Here is a 16,524-nt window from a genome sequence, read left to right as displayed (position 1 = left end):
GCCTCCAGAGCCGCCACCGTCCATTACCAGCCTAGGGCTGGCACAATCCTTATCCATGACGCCATGGATGGAGTCCATCATGGTGATGGCACCCCAGGTGATGCTACAATCACTAACTTTTCTTCAAATTGCGTTTCAGACGCTCAGGACCAACCAAAATCCTCATTGGTTGCTTCTAAGACCTCTCTCATATTTGGGAAGTTAGGACTGAGAGCATCCTATGCAAAGGATATGAAAATACTCATTCTGTTATTTAGAATCCATAGGGATTTTGTGGACTAGTTCAACCAACTTACGGACGTTTAAATATCTCATGGTGTTGGTTGACAAGCAAACATGCTGGTCACGTGTTGTGTCATTGTCCACTTGTAAATACTGCTTATACTACACTCCTAGCACATATCATATGACAACGGGCTCACTCCCCGAATCATCTTATTCAGTCAATTGGACTTGACAATACTAGAGAGTTTGCATCGAAGACTTTCGATGGTTATTGTAATAAGACTGATGTTGGACACCATATTCCGGTGTACACACCCAAATGGTCTCTCGAAAATGACTACGATGATAGTTAGGACATTGGTAATGTGCACCAATCTCCTTAAATCCGCTTGGTGTGATGTAATATTGCATGCAGCTATGCTAATTCATCTACGACCTACCACCACTCAATGTATCTCTGCGTTATAGCTAGTGACTAGGTACAAGTATTTTGTACTTACGCATATTTGAGTGAGCCATTCATGTGCCAATTGCGCCGCCACGGCGCACTATGATGGGTCCTTACAGACGAATGGGTAACTACGTTGGATTTGAGATTCCAACAATCGTCCGCCACTTAATGTCCTTACTAGGCTATCTCTTTACTTCATGTCTTGCGGATTGTCACTTAGATGAAACAGTCTTTTCGTCGTTAGGGGTAGATAAGAACACAAATGTTCAGCAGGAACGACATGAATTATCGTGGTCTGTCCCTACTATGTCTCATCTCGATCCCTGTTAAAGTGACGAGATCACACATATCTACTGCAAACATGCTTGCAAGGATGGATGTTGCTACGAAAGGATGTAGAGCCACCTTACACGGAGGTAGGCATGGCGACAACGCCATAGATAGTGGCACTCTAGCGTTACAGGCCATGGTCTCAGCTAGGATGCATAGGAGGTCCATGGGTTCGAAGGATACTTTGGCACATTCCAATCCTTTGATCATCGATACTCAAAATCCATCTCATGAGTATCTTCTAGATTATGGTTATCGATGGGGGATGCCTCAACGTCAGAAACTATTCCTGAAAATATAGAGCTCTTTGAAAATTACAGTAGTGTACATGAGACGTGGGATAAAAACTCCATCATGATTGATGATGTAATCGCGCATTTCATTGCACCTGAGTTTGTTGAGTCCGATGATATCGAACCACGCTCCGTTGATGAATGAATGCCAACGTAGAAAAATTTAGCCTAAATGGAAAGATGTGATCCAGGTTAAGTTGGATTCTCTAACGAAGAGGAAGGTTAGAAAGCGTGATGAGAAAAAGAGATGGCAATCTCGCCTTATGCGGCAATGCTTCTCACAAAACACCCTGGAATCGATTATGATGAGACATATTATCTCGTAATGGATGTCATTGCACACCACTAACCTGTCAGTTTGGTAGTTTCCGAATAACTGAACATGCAACTTACAAATGTGGTCACTACGTATCTATATGGGGATCTAGATATGGAATGTACATGAAGGTTCATGGTGAACTTCATTTACCAAAGTCAAGTGGCTCTAGACCACGGAGCGAATTTATAATAAGGTTGAAATGCTCACTAAAGTGACTACTTGATTGCGAAGGGATATGCCCGCGCGTTTCTATAACAAGTTTTGGATTCTATCGCGGTTCATGTTGGACATGATCTTCATTGGAAGCCCTTAAAAGGTTAAGGGAAACCGCTGAACACTTGAAATCAGAGTTTGAGATCAAGGATTTTTGAGAGAATAAGATTATGACTCGCTTTGGAACTTGAGCATCGTGTTGATAGATGCTTAGACATTTTGACAAGGTCAAGCCTTCAAGCACCCCCATTATCGATCGTAGTGTTGATCTTGAAAAAGATCTTCTTCGTCCAAAGCATGATGACGAAGATGTGCTAGAGGCAAAAGTGCCGTACTTAAGTACAATAGGCGCATTATTGTACTTAGCTCCATGCACAAGACCAGACATCTCATATGTTGTGAACTTGTTAGCTAGTTATGGCTTTGCGCCAACGCGACGCCATTTGATTGGTGGAAAAAGATATATTTCGGTACTTGAGATGTACGGTTGATATGGGCTTGTTCTATCCCTACAGAGAGACGATGGATTTTGACCCTTCACACACTAGGAACGCTGCTAACACTGGCATGTGTCCTCTATCCCCATCCCAAAACGACATAAGTGTTTTGGAAGGTTTTGCTGATGTTGAGTATCTCTCTGACCCCCACAAAGGTCATTCCCAAATTGGTTAAGTGTTCACCATGGGTAAAGACTATGATATCTTGGAGATCTACAGAATAGACCCTAGTCGCTATATCTTCGAACAATGCAGAGACTATTTCTTTTCACAAAGTGGTTTGTGAATGTATATGGATTGGATCCATAATTACGCATGTTCGAAGAATTGTTGTTTGAAGTCTACCACAGATTAGTCTACGAGCATTTAGGATAATGCTGCTTGTTTTGAACAAATGAAGCAAGGCTACATCAAAAGTGACAACACCAAGGATAATCAGCATTAATAACAGACTCTCTTCAAGATCAAAGTGAACTAGGTTCGATCTGAGGACAGTGTAGCAGACTTGCTCACTAAGTCATTGCCTAAATTCCACTTTCGAGAAACATGTTGGTAGCATCGTTTGCAGAAGTCATCCGAACTCCCATAACCGTAGTCATCAGGGAGAGATGTCTACATGAATGGTCTCGAAAAGTGAAGGGTGTGTTGTGCTCTTTTTCCCCTTCGACCGAGGTTATTTTTGTCCCACAGGGTTTTTGTTACTCGGCAAGGTTTTTAATAAGGCAACGAGATGAGCACCACGTTTAGGCAACACAAGGGGGAGTGTTCAAGTAAATCCAGAATATGTGTCTGGCCCAAACTCTAGGTTACTTGACTTAGTTGTAATAGAGTTTTGAATTAGTGATATTCTCAGAGATATTCATAAATATCCGATTAATTGTACGATTATCTTTCCTTGTATAACTCTAATTATATGTCTTGTAATCCTCTATATAAAGAGACCCTTATTATCAATGAAAGCACGACTCAATTCTCTCCCAATTTCAGTTTTCTTTAAACACGAATTAATTTTTTGGGTGAAAAATGAAAAAAAAAAAAAAAAAAAAAGATTATTGATGGTATTTAATTAAACCTTTGGATTGAGATCCAACGAATGTGATTAAATAACCGTTACACACAATTTGGGCTTTCGAAATATGGCCGTTGTGAAGCAGGTGTCGAGCCCACCCATATCAGTCGAGCAAACAAACCATTAGGCAAGAATTAGTCATTGAACTGCCTAGGCAGGTGGTCCCCATGCGGGTCCCACCAATTGGTCAGGAAATTAATTGGCGGTGCATTGCCAAATCCTTCTCAGTCACCCAACTAGTTGGTTGGTGCATATGCTCTTATGAATTTATAAGAGGTTTTGGACCGCTCCATCCGTTACTAATTGGTTTTGCATATGAACCCCAAATTATTTTATCATGATATCAGAGCGGGTTATCCTATATATGTATGCATTATGGCCACAGGGGCTCCTCGTCACTCAATATAAGTTGTACACGTGTATGGCTTAAAAATTCGTTACACGTGCGCCCGCGGGGGGGGGGGGGGGGAGTGTTGAGAGTATAGATTCCATGTGGAATTATGGGGATCATCTATTGCCAATTGATTTTGAATGTGAACATCATATTACTTTATCACATTCCATCTCTCTCTTCCTAACGAGCTTGTTCTATGTTGTTTTGAGGCAAATCCACCAGAAGAAAGAGTGACGTTTAATTCGTGGTAAAAAAAAAAAAAAGTGTCGTTTAATGATGATCTTGTGATTATTCACTTTATTTGCACATATTTGTGCTTACACCTTACGACAAAGACATTAAACTGAAACATCATTATATATGTGACCAACTAAGATCAAATAAATTATTTTACTGCACTTGTGAAGGCCATGACTACTCTGAATATTAACTCTGCAGGCAAGAAGCAGGGTTTTGTTTGCCGTAAGCTACTCCTTTTGCATTCAAACACGATGCTTTTGCCGGTTTTTTACCTCCTCTGTAATTTAGGTCGATATCCCTCAACTCGATGTTCTGGCAAGGTTTATTTTCGCTACATTTGAGTAAAACTGCAATTTTTGTGTTTGAAGTACCCCAAATGTTATTGTACTTCACATCAGTAATCTGAATCTCCGAAGTTTTCTGCAGTTAGAGAAAGAGATATGAACATGATTAATTAGTTGGTCACATATATTAAAGTGAGTGATTTTAGTACTATAATTCTTTTTTTTTTATTTGTCAATCACACGGTGTCCTCAAAGGCTTCCTAGGCCAGAAATTAATCCGTGCTCAGGAGATCTTGTCAGAACTCTTCCTCCCCCTGGCCACCAAGACTATATTGGGATTTAACTCCAATAAGCGTCGGCGGGATTCGAACCCGGGTGTGGGATTCCACACCTAGAGGCTCTTACCAACTCGACTACATGTGGTGGTTTAGTACTTTAATTCTTGACATATTTTACCACTTGCACGGAGTAGAGTGCCAAAATCACTCCTAAGTAATTGCAGTCAAGAAATGAGCAGTTAATTGCTTACCCGTGGACTACAGCCACTACTAGCGCAATATTGTTGATCAATGATGATGGGATTATTGACCTTGTCCATTTCAATGTTTTCAAATGTAACTTGTGCAACAGTTCCTTGTTGAGAGGGACTCTTCGTCTTGATTCTAACACCATTCTGAGTACCTACGAAGCTGCAATTCCTTACGTTCAAGCCAGTAATAGAGTTACTGGAAATGCTTCCTACACTAATTCCATGGCCAGGCCCGCAGTGAACGTTAGTAACGTTAAGGTTGGTTGATTCAGGAAGGAAAGCTATGCAGTCATCTCCGGTGGATATTATAGAATCATATATTTGGACGATGCTTGAACTACCGACTTTGATTCCATCGGTGTTGGGGCTATCGGCCGGGGCACTTATGTTAATGTTGCTGATTATCACATTAAGACCTGCGAAAAGGTGGATGTTGGTGTTCTTGCTGTTGATGAGAGTTATGTTGTCGATCTTTGTATTATTGGCAAAGTCGAACCTCAATGACTGAAACCAAGGAAACACAATTAGCATACATTTATAACAATTAACAAACAATATATTTAATCAAAGTATGCTAATGAATAGAGAAATTTTAAATACACACCCTTCATTACTTAATACACACTCCTTACTCAATACACCTACCATTTAATTTCTCGTTATAATATTTTACTAAATACACAACCTAAATTACCTAAAATATCCTTAACCTAAAAAAACATGAAATACACTATTATTTAACTACATTAAGGCTACTATTTAATTTGATTAGTATATATTAACACATTAGTGTTTTATAATTGACCATATTAATTAATTGTGTTAGAAACAGGTTTTGTATTATTAGAGTTCTCATCCACCAAACACCATATTGATCAAGTATAAAATTTTGAGTCGAACATTCAACCAAAACTGTATCAGTAGTTTATCTACAATAGAGGAACTAAGAAATTGTCATTGGATGGTCAAACAAATTAACAATTATAAAGTTTTATACCTCTGATGTTTTAACAAATTAACAATTACAAAGTTTTATACCTCTGATGTTTTATATTAGATAATAAATTGACTAATCATAACTTTTAGAAGGAAAAAAAAAGACTAAAAGTGGAAGTAAAGCGATTTGTTTTAAAAACATTTAATGCCATTGATTTTGAAATTCTAAATTATATGGTTTCTCACCCTATTTATGGCACGTTTACTTACTTGGAATGAGAAATAATCATGAATTGGAGACAAGTGGAATGGGGGAAGAAAGGAATCGGTATTGATTCCGGAGGAATGATTCCTAAACCCATCTCCCCCCTTCGTAATCGAATTCCTGAGTATTCAGGAATCGATTCCTGATAAGGAGGTAGGACCTACATCCATTCCGATTCCTTCATGTGTTAGTAAACGCAGGAATTCTTTTACCCGGAATCATTCCGATTCCTTTATGTGTTAGTAAATGCAGGAATGTTTTTACCCCGTAATCATTCCCTTCCATTCCAAGTAAGTAAACATGCCCTTAATTACATTTATTTAAGGAAAATTTAAATTAGATGGTTTCTAGCTTTATTGTTGTTTTAAATGAGGATGCATGTATAGAAATGTATTGTGTTTATAATTATAGAATCATATAAGGAAGATATGATTATTATTATTTTTCTTCTTATACATAGATGTCTATTTTGGTCATTTAATCTACTTATAAAATCTGATTTGAAATATAAAATAATAGGGATGTGTATTAAGTATTTTGGGGTGTGTATTTAAAATTTCTCTAATGAATACTCTTTTTATGATATAATTATAAGAATCAACATGAGCTAATTAGAGAATTCTCATACAATCAATTTTATGCGTATAATATAAGAAGCTAATTCAATCTAGATTTTTCAATTAGATCAAAATAATAAGTTTTTTTTTTTTTTTGGGTGGTGGGGGTTGATTTTCCAATCTCGAATGCGAGCAAATCTTGTGTAGGGCTAGCCAATGAGGAGTGATGAAATACCCTCCTATTGATTTGCACCTCATTATTACCCATACTTGACATGAGACCCGTGAGGCGACCGTCTCAGGCCCAGTGTCTCATCTGGCCTAATTTTTCTTTTTTGAGGGTATTTAATAAATATATTAATAAAATAAAATGTAAATCTTTTACAAAGGAATAAGGTTGGTTCAGGGCTAGTTTGAGATTATTGTGATTTTTAAAAAAAAAATTGCTGCTGCTATGTTGTGAGAATAATCAGCTGTGAATTCAAACAGGTTCGTGTTTGGTAAATAATATTTTTAAAAGTGCTGTCAGTACATAAAACAACTGCAGAGTGTGTTTTGATCCACAGCAGCTTTTAAAAGCAACCTCTAGGCTGCTTCTAAAATCTGTTGTCAGTGACCTATAACTTTCAATTAAACCTGCTTTTTATTTATTTACCAAACACAATAAAATCTAAAATTTTGAACAAAAACTAATTTTTTTTTTAAAGCGAAGCAATCTCAAACGGGGCCTGAGCTGACATGCTGCATTCTTTTTTTTTTTTACATTATCCCTAGCCTAGGTTCGAATCCCTTTTCTGTTGTGTATTTATTTTTTTAATTTTTTTTTGTAAATTTGTTTTGCTATTTTTTACTTTTCTCTATAAAAGGTGTAGGCCCATTTTTATTTTTAGCCTTAAGCCTCAAAATCTCAAGTCTGACCTTGCTGACATTAATTTGTTAGCCCCTACCGAATTTGTGCTCCTAATGCATGACCTAATTAAGGGATAAGAAATTACATATTGAACAAGTGCGAGGACGTACGACAACTTACCGCAGGCAGTGCCTTGCACTGTGGGTTTTTGCGACAGTCGTTATAGGGCCAAGAAGAGGCTCCTTGGCCATCGAACGTCCCTCCACCACTAATTACTAAGTTGTCAATGTATCGGAAGACGATCCAATGGTCAATACCAACCGAGTACTGGTACTCCCTTGAAGCCAATAAGGTACCCTGGATCTGCAACTCCATCGGTCCCTTGCAAGAGCCTTCTATAACCAAAGGGTTCACCAAATATATCCCTTGTTGAAACAAGACCACACCACCTCCATTGTTTTGGCAAGCTTGATTCCATGCATCAGTAAAAGCCTGCAAAAAGAATTTAACATATATATGACACTTTCATCAAAATCTTTAATATGAGTTGGTAAGATGAGACACACACACACACACACACACACACACACCTTGCTGTTATCAGTTTTTCCATCTGCAACACCACCATATTGGTTTACATTGAAAGTTTTCATCTGAGCTTGAACATTGTTGATGAGTAATAACAACAACAATAACCAAATACATTTAATAACCATGCTCGAGCTCTTTATGAACAAAGACATTGTTTTGGTTTTGGTTTTGCTTTTCCCCCTAATGGCCTCCTTCAGTAGGCTAGTGTACATTAGTGAGTTTTAGGTTCTTATTTATGGGTCTTTTATGTATTGGATAGGTTTTTGCGTATGGAAATAAATCTTAGATTTTCACCAATTTTAGAAATATTTTGGATGATTTGTAGAAGAAATCTAGATCCAATGAATACTAACTAAATTTATTTTCCTTGGGAATCTCCAACAGAGTAACTCTAATAACAAAAAGATTTTGACTAATTTTGAGATAATTTACCAATCTAAGAGCATCTCTAGTAAACTCTCTATTTTAACTCCTTACCTATTTTAGGGAGAGTATTTAGTTTTTTATATATATTTTAGCAGCTACATCAGACTCCTAAGTGGCTCTTCATTATAATTTTTAGCTACCTCGCTCCTAAATATAGAGAGTCTCATCTTGCTCTCTATAATTTAAAGCATTTCTTTTGAGTTATTTTATGTAATTTATAAATATATTTCAACTATTTAATCCTCATTTAAAAAATAATATAAATTCAAAATTAGCTAAATCTACAGTCGTATTTCTAAAGTGGCTAGCTAAACTGACTTTTTAGCTAATTTGGCTAAAATTTGACTAAAAAATGGCTAGCATTGCTAAAGATGCTCTTTAGGGTCACTTTTCGGTCGCATATCCACATCTCGACCTTTTAGTTTTTATGTACTAATGTATAGATCATCTCCGCAAATTTTTAGCCAAATTGATGATCATTAAGGCATTGATAACTGCCTTAAAGTTAATATGGTCCAGGTTTGACAAATTCAGTTCGTCTATTGGTTTAAGCGAGTTAGATACTTTAACGATCATCAATTTGGTTGAAAATTTGCAGAATGATCTATACATTTGTGATGCCCCAGAAATTCGTAATTATTTTCCGAGGGTTTTCCAGAATCTAATTTACAGTTGTTGGACGGTTTCGTGGCTCGTGGATGGAGCGGAAGTGTTTCGGGAGAATAATTATTCAGGAAGCGCCATTTTAGGGGGGCGCAAGAGTTGACTTTTTATTTGTTGGGATTCTCTGAAAACTTCCTTCACAAAAGTCGTAGAGCGCGTCAATACGAGTTCGTGGACATGCGGAACGAGAGAATCGGAGTTCATATGAAGAAGTTATGGGCTTCGGAAAAACTTTCCATTTTGGTATAAAAGGACAAAAAATTCCGGAAAAATAAAAAAGGCCAGGTTTCCATTTTGGGAAACCCAGCTCGGTTTTCTCTCTCCCCGAGCCCGAATCGCCTCTCCATTTTCGCCGGCTTCGTTCTCCCTCCTCCGGCCACCATAGGATGCGATTCAAAGTGGGTTCTCTTCGCCTCAATCCCCTCTTGAGGTTTGTGGAAGAATTGGAGCATGAAACGAGCTGTGGAGGGCGGTGCAAGGCCGGAAAGTTTGGCGGCGGCGATGCTTCGAACCCAGATCGGAACTTCCGATTCTGGCCACCTTTGCAGGTGTTTCTTGAGGGCTTTTGAAGCCCATAAGACGTTGATGCTTCCCCAAAAAAGGCTTGGGACGATTTCATTTGTGGAGGACGAATCGAAACTTTGAAAATTCTAGGGTTCATCGAATTTCAGATGTTGCGAGGTAAATTCCGGCCAAATGGTTATGATTTAGACTTTGTGTTAGTTATGAAAGTTTAAATTGGAGTTGAGATGAAGAACTTTGGTGTTGGGAGTTTTGTCAAATTCCGACTTTGGTCCGGCGGCGGTGCCGCCACTGTGGTGGTGTTTTCCGGCAGTTTCCGGCCACCTCAGGGATAGTTTCTGTTCCTGAGTTCGATCTACTCATCGATACGAGCATTTTGATATATTGTTTGTAATTTTTGGAGATCGTATGAGCATGTTGTGATTTTTACGGTTTCGGACCGTTTGATGTTTCGATCCGTGAGGATTCGAGCTTCCAATCGACTTGTGGTTTTGGCATATCAATCGTAGAAGTATTCCGGAGACATTGGCTGGTCTCGGATGTGGTTTCGCCTCGATTGGCGTCACTTTGGGGATTTTAGTTCAAAACGGGGGTTTCGGACTTAAATCGTTTGTGGATTGTTGCTAAGTTGAAACCGTATGTGATTAGGTGCTTGACGAGGTATCCTTGGACGGTTGTTTTGTGGTGTGGCTGCCTTGTTCTGTATTGAAGACGCAGTGGGAGTTTCGAGGTGAGTAATCTCACAAGGTTCATTATGAACGGAATTACCATTATTGTTTTGGCGTTAATTATTTAACTGCAAACTATAGTTGGTATTAGTAGGCATTCCTGAGAGAATGACTACGTATATATATATATATATATTTACGTGAAATATATATATATATTCTTGTGGATGATGTGTGATGAATAATATGCATGATGGGTTCATATTATTGTTGAATGAGACTTTTCATAGAAACAATATTGTGGAAAAAGATGTTTTCTATTGTTTGAAAAGCATTGAGTTTGATGTTACATTTTGGAGTCAAGCGTGACTCATTTTAAATGTATTGGTCTTTGTACCAAGGGTCACAGATGGTGAGCAGGGATGGGGAAAGCCGGAACTAGATGGTTGTAACGTTTTTAGGTCAGGTGTGACTTACTTAACGTTGACTTGGGACCAGATGGGGTCTGAAAAGCATGGGTCGCAGATGGTGACCAACGATTGGTTCTAAGACCAGACGGGGTATGAAAACCAAGAGTCACAGACGGTGATAGGTTGCAGATGGTGACCAATGATTTATCTGTGTTATGAGCCGAGTTACCATATTGTCTTGGAGTTAGGGAATTTACTGTGACTATAGATGGTATTAGTGACATTTCTGAGTGAATGATTATGTGTGTACATATATATATATATATATATATATTATGGGATATATATATATATATATACACATATGTATTCATGTATTGGTGGCATTTCTGAGTGAATGATTATGTGTGTACATATATATATTATGGGATATATATATATATATATATATATATATATATATATATACATATGTATTCATGTATTGGTGGCATTTCTGAGTAAATGACTATGTGTGTACATATATATATATATATATATATTATGGGATATATATATTTACATACGTATTCATGTATTAGTGGCTTTGTGGTGAATCTGTGTTGATGTGTTGTGTGTCTAGGTTAGACTGATTTGTTGTTGGTACATCATGGGGTTAGCGGACAGCTATCTGATGCTCATGAGTACGTGTTTTTTTAAATGAGAGTTTCGGGAATTCTTTCTTTTAAATGTACTGGGAGGACTTGTGAATCATATTCTATATGTCACAGATGGTGACAAGTCGCAGATGGTGATCAATGGTTGATTCCGAGATTTGATGGGGTCTGAAGATCATATGTCACAGATGGTGACAGGTCGCAGATGGTGACCAATGGTTGATTCCGAGATTTGATGGGGTCTGAAGATCATATGTCACAGATGGTGACAGGTCGCTGATAGTGACCAAGGCAAGAAATAAGGAATCACGCAGTTAGCCGGGCGAGTGGTTACGATAAGCTAGAGCGCTAGTATGTCTGCCATGGTACCTCATGGATCTAAGTATGTTACTTATGACTCCTGGGTACGTATTTTGTCCAGGTTGGACTAAGAATCATATGCTATTTGTTAGGTTAACTATAGGTATGATTGATGTGCGTATGTGTTTTATCCAGGTTGGATCGATTAATCATATTTGAATTGTTATGTTAACGATTTATATGATTTTGTCACGGTGTGACTTTTGTGATTTCCTTTTTGGAAAAGAGTATTGTTTTGGGAAGCATGATATGTTTTCCTTATTCTCGAGTCGAAAGGTTTTCCTAGTGTTGGCGTGAGTTGTGTGGGCTTTTATCCCGTAATTTGGTGTGAGTTATTTTGAGTTACTCATACGGGCTTGCAAAAGCTTACCGGGTTTGTTGCGTGACAACCCGGTGCACTATTCAAACGGTGTAGGGGTTAATCTTGCAGGTCAGGGAAATCGTGGCTGAAGCTGAGGTATCTTGTTGGTAGCAGAACTGGTAGGAAGCAAATTTGATCTGGCTTTGCCATTGTTATGACTTCCGCTTTGTAGTGAACTCTGAGGAGTATTTATGTTTTATTTTGTGATGGCAATTTAATTCGTAAGCTTATGTAATATATAACTCTGTTGAGCGAGTGTATATTAACTTGGATTGGTTCAGGGCATCAGTATATACTTGTTTTAAGGGAAAGATGTTCCAGGTATTTGTATTGATGACTGAACGTTCACGCATATATAATTATGGGGTTATATATATCGATTTTTATTTGTGTAAAAATCAGGGGCGTGACAACATTAGTACCTAAAAACTGAACGGTCGAGATGTGGATATGCGACCAAAAAGTGACCTTAAACTCTAAATGCCACTCTAATTTCAAAGCGGAGCTCCGCTCTGGATAAGATTTGTATGTGTGTGTGTGTGTGGGGTTCTAGATATGACCTCCTTAAACTTGAAAAGTGAGGATGTTTTATTTTTAGCTTTAATAATCTAAACCATTCATTCTCTAGTTACATACACACATATGAACCATACAAAAAATTAGCCAAATCGAAAAACATTTAACCATTTGATTAGTACAATATTGATTTTAATTTTATCTAATGGACCACATTTGTTTACACAATTTTGAATGTCTAATTGATTATGGATTTGGTTTGTTTTTTGTAGACACAATTCTTGCATAGGAATCTAAATGATCAACAGTTGGGATCATTAAATTAGGTCACATGCTAGAAAATCCTCAAATTCTTAAAATAAGGAGGTTCTCTCTAGAATGGACCTATAGATACAGTTTTTCTATGCTAAGGACCTCCTTAGATTTTAAAATCTAATAATTTCCTTGAATAGACTCACTTTTCGATCGCATATCCACATCTTGACCGTTCAGTTTTTAGGTCATAATGTATAGATCACTTATGCAAATTTTCACCAAAATTAATAATCGTTAAGGTATCAGACTAGATTAAATCAATGAACGAAATGAATCTGTCCAACTGAACCGTACGTGTTCATAATTTTAAATAACAGTCTTGAATGCCTTAATGATTATCAATTTGGCTGAAAATTTGCAGAGATGATCTACTCATATATACCTAAAAACGGAACGGTTAAAATGTGGATATGCGATCTAAAAGTGAGTCTACTCAAGGAAATCCTTAGATTTTAAAATGTAAGGAGGTCCTTAGCAATATATATGTATATGTGTGTGTGTGTGTGTGTGTATATATATATATATATATATATACAGGGAAGTTCTGAAGAGGACGTCCGCAACCCAGAAAAAGTACGGACGTCCCTCTTCCGGCGTTGAGAAGGCGGCGATGGCTGCGCTGCGGTCGCCGAACGAACCCTCTGGACATCCCTGACCAGTTTGCAGTTGGGTGGACTCGCCGGCTACCACTTTTCAGTCGACCTTGATCGGACTACCACTTTGCAGTCGAGCACGCTGCCCAGACCTCCAATCTCGATCTCTTTGGCCTTCGTCTTCACTGCAAACTGGTCTGCGATGTCGTTAGCCTCCGTCTGGCAAGAGGCATGCTGCCGTCGGAGCTTGAACATGGAGAAATGCCGGACATCCGCACTTTTTCTAGGTTGCGGACGTCCTCTTCAGAACCTCCCTGTATAGTCCGCAACCTAGAAAAAGTGCAGATGTCCGGCATTTCTCCACGATCAAGCTCCAACGGCTATGTGCCTCTTGCTGAACGGAGGCCAACGGAATCTCAGACCAGTTTGTAGTGAAGACCAGTTTGTAGTGAAGACGAAGGCCAAAGAGATTGAGATCGGAGGTCTGGGCAGCGTGCTCGACTGCAAAGTGGTAGTCCGATCAAGGTCGACTGAAAAGTGGTAGCCGGCGAGTCCACCCAACTGCAAACTGGTCCGGGATGTCCAGAGGGTTCGTCCGACGACAGTAGCGCAGCCATCGCTGCCTTCTCAACGCTGGAAGAGGGACGTCCGCACTTTTTCTAGGTTGCGGACGTCCTCTTCAGGACCTCCCTGTATATATATATATATATATTAGGCCTCGTCAACTGGCCGGGCTAGACTTTATTGTAAATCGCAAGATCCAAACCCGTTCATATAAAGTGGGTTTTACTGGCTTTTTCGGGTCAGACCGAGTAGCCCTCATTTTTTTTCCGGGCCGGCCGGACTTTATTTACAAAGAAATCTTTAAAGATATTATTAGATATTACAATTAAAACAAGAAAAAAAAGTATGTTGAACCATCAGTTCATCATTAACTTTACTGTGACGATCATGGTGGTGAGGAAAGTGGTCTAGCTCTCTATCCTGATATTAGCAAGGTTAATAACCAACAGAGCATGTATACACGTCCATTATGCAAGAGATAGGAAGATGACATAAATGCTTTGATGCTTAGAGGATTTACTTCACAATAACTAATCAAGTCCAAACCTGTAACTTTTTTGCCAAATTCCCGTTTATTCTTCCTTACAACAATCGTGATCGAGCATGTTCTAGTTGTTAAAGTCATTCATCGATCACTGACTCTCATTGATAGTGTGATATAATAATCACCCCATATTTGGAACTTGGATTAACATCGTTGATGGCAAATTCATTTCGGGCGGTTATGCATCTTGCATTCTTATTTGTTTCAAGTGGCTTTAAATCAACTGCATGCATATTCATCTAGAATTGAAGATGAATTGTAATATACAATAGCCAAATTCTTCCAGATCATGTGAACATGCTTTTTCATATGACAAACTCATAACACTTGAATCAAATGCATCAGGGTCGTAAGACACGAATCGAAGGCATCATGGCTTCTTCTTTTAATCTCTCTTCCAAAGAGTCTCATTATATATAAGATGATTGATATATCATGAAATTACTATTAAGCATTATGATATTTATGCTGCAGTGTTTCAAAAGAATCCACTGGACATGCCATTTCATATTTCCACTCCGAATTGATAGAAATTAATCAATATAACTTACACATTGTAGGCAACCAGATCTCTATGATGAGTCTCCAGGAGTTAAACTTTATCAAATGGCTATTTGTCAGAATGGTAGCAGAAATGGCTAGAGTAGCAATAGTATTAGAAGCATGCATCCTTTAATTGTATTAATATTTCTAGTAAGACTTTGGCTTTGTCACTAGCAACGCAGCAACAATATTAAACACGCGCGCGCGTACACACACACACACTCATATATATATATATATATATATATATATATATATATATATATTAGTTTATGGGTTTTTACCGGCTGGGTCTATGGGCTGGGCCCAATTTTAAATCTCTAAACCAAATCCCGTCCTCTACCCACCGGGTCAGGCTAGGGGTCGTCAACGGACCCGGCCGGGCCTTGCTATATTTTTAAATAATTGCGGGCCGAGCCGGGCCGGACCTTGCTATATTTTTAAATAATTGCAGGCCGGGCCGGGCCGGGCCGGGCTTTATTAAAAATCAAATGATCCAAGCCCGTCCATATAAAGCGGGCCTTGCGGGCTTTATTTATAAATAAATATTTAAAGACACGAGTATTTTTTTTTTTTTAATCAAGCTTTGGAAATTCAATGGATAATGATCAAATACAACCAAAGATAACAGATCTATATAACTATATTGTACCAAAAAAAATCTATATTTATATATAGACACTAATTTATTGATAAATAAATTTTTAAAGACACTAATTTTTTATAAATCTATATTTATACATCATACACTCCAAAGAGCTACATATAGCAATTCAAAGAAAATGAGAAACCGATCGTTGGATGAGTTTATTACAATAAATTATGAGTGTGGTAAAAAATTTAGCCAATTTCACCATATTTTCGAATCCGATCGGATTGGTCAACCGTAGTCACTTATATGTTTTATTGGTTGACCGATGGCGTGGCAACCGCGAAACATGCTTATTTTTTCACATCACGTTTGTATATATTCCATCGATGGATGTGCGTGGACATAAGATAAAAAAAATTAATTTAATTACAAACACATTGGACTATACCAATTTTATTCCTAAAGTTATATGACTTATACATTGCATTTAAATTGTTTAGATTCATTCTAAAGCAACCATGAAGTGGAAAATGAATTCGGAGAAACCAACCGCTCGATGGAGAGATTGTAATGTTTTATGGTGGTTGTAGAAAATTCAGCCAATTTGGTTCTCGTTTCAAATTCGATCAACTAAGTCAAACGTAGTTACTCTTATAAACCTATATTTATATATCATACACTCCAAAGAGCAACCCCTATCAATTCAAAGAAAATGGAAAAACCGACCGTTGGATGAGTTTATTACAAT

The 16,524-nt window shown here is 38.0% G+C and overlaps 1 protein-coding gene across 1 annotated transcript; it reads right to left on the bottom strand.

The window, feature by feature from the left end:
• Positions 1–4,217: 4,217 nt before the first annotated feature.
• LOC112203743 (exopolygalacturonase) lies at positions 4,218–8,105 on the bottom strand. The gene is made up of 4 exons (XM_024344666.1): positions 8,043–8,105; positions 7,633–7,944; positions 4,845–5,348; positions 4,218–4,451 (listed from the first exon to the last, which is right to left on the bottom strand). The coding sequence occupies exons 1-4, from the start codon at positions 8,103–8,105 to the stop codon at positions 4,218–4,220; spliced, it is 1,113 nt and encodes a 370-aa protein (XP_024200434.1).
• Between the last annotated feature and the right edge of the window lie 8,419 nt (positions 8,106–16,524).

The sequence above is a fragment of the Rosa chinensis genome, chromosome 5 (assembly GCF_002994745.2).
Source record: "Rosa chinensis cultivar Old Blush chromosome 5, RchiOBHm-V2, whole genome shotgun sequence".
NCBI lineage: Eukaryota > Viridiplantae > Streptophyta > Magnoliopsida > Rosales > Rosaceae > Rosa > Rosa chinensis.
Note: the sequence above shows the minus strand (reverse complement) of the source record. Positions and strands in the feature narration are given on the sequence as shown.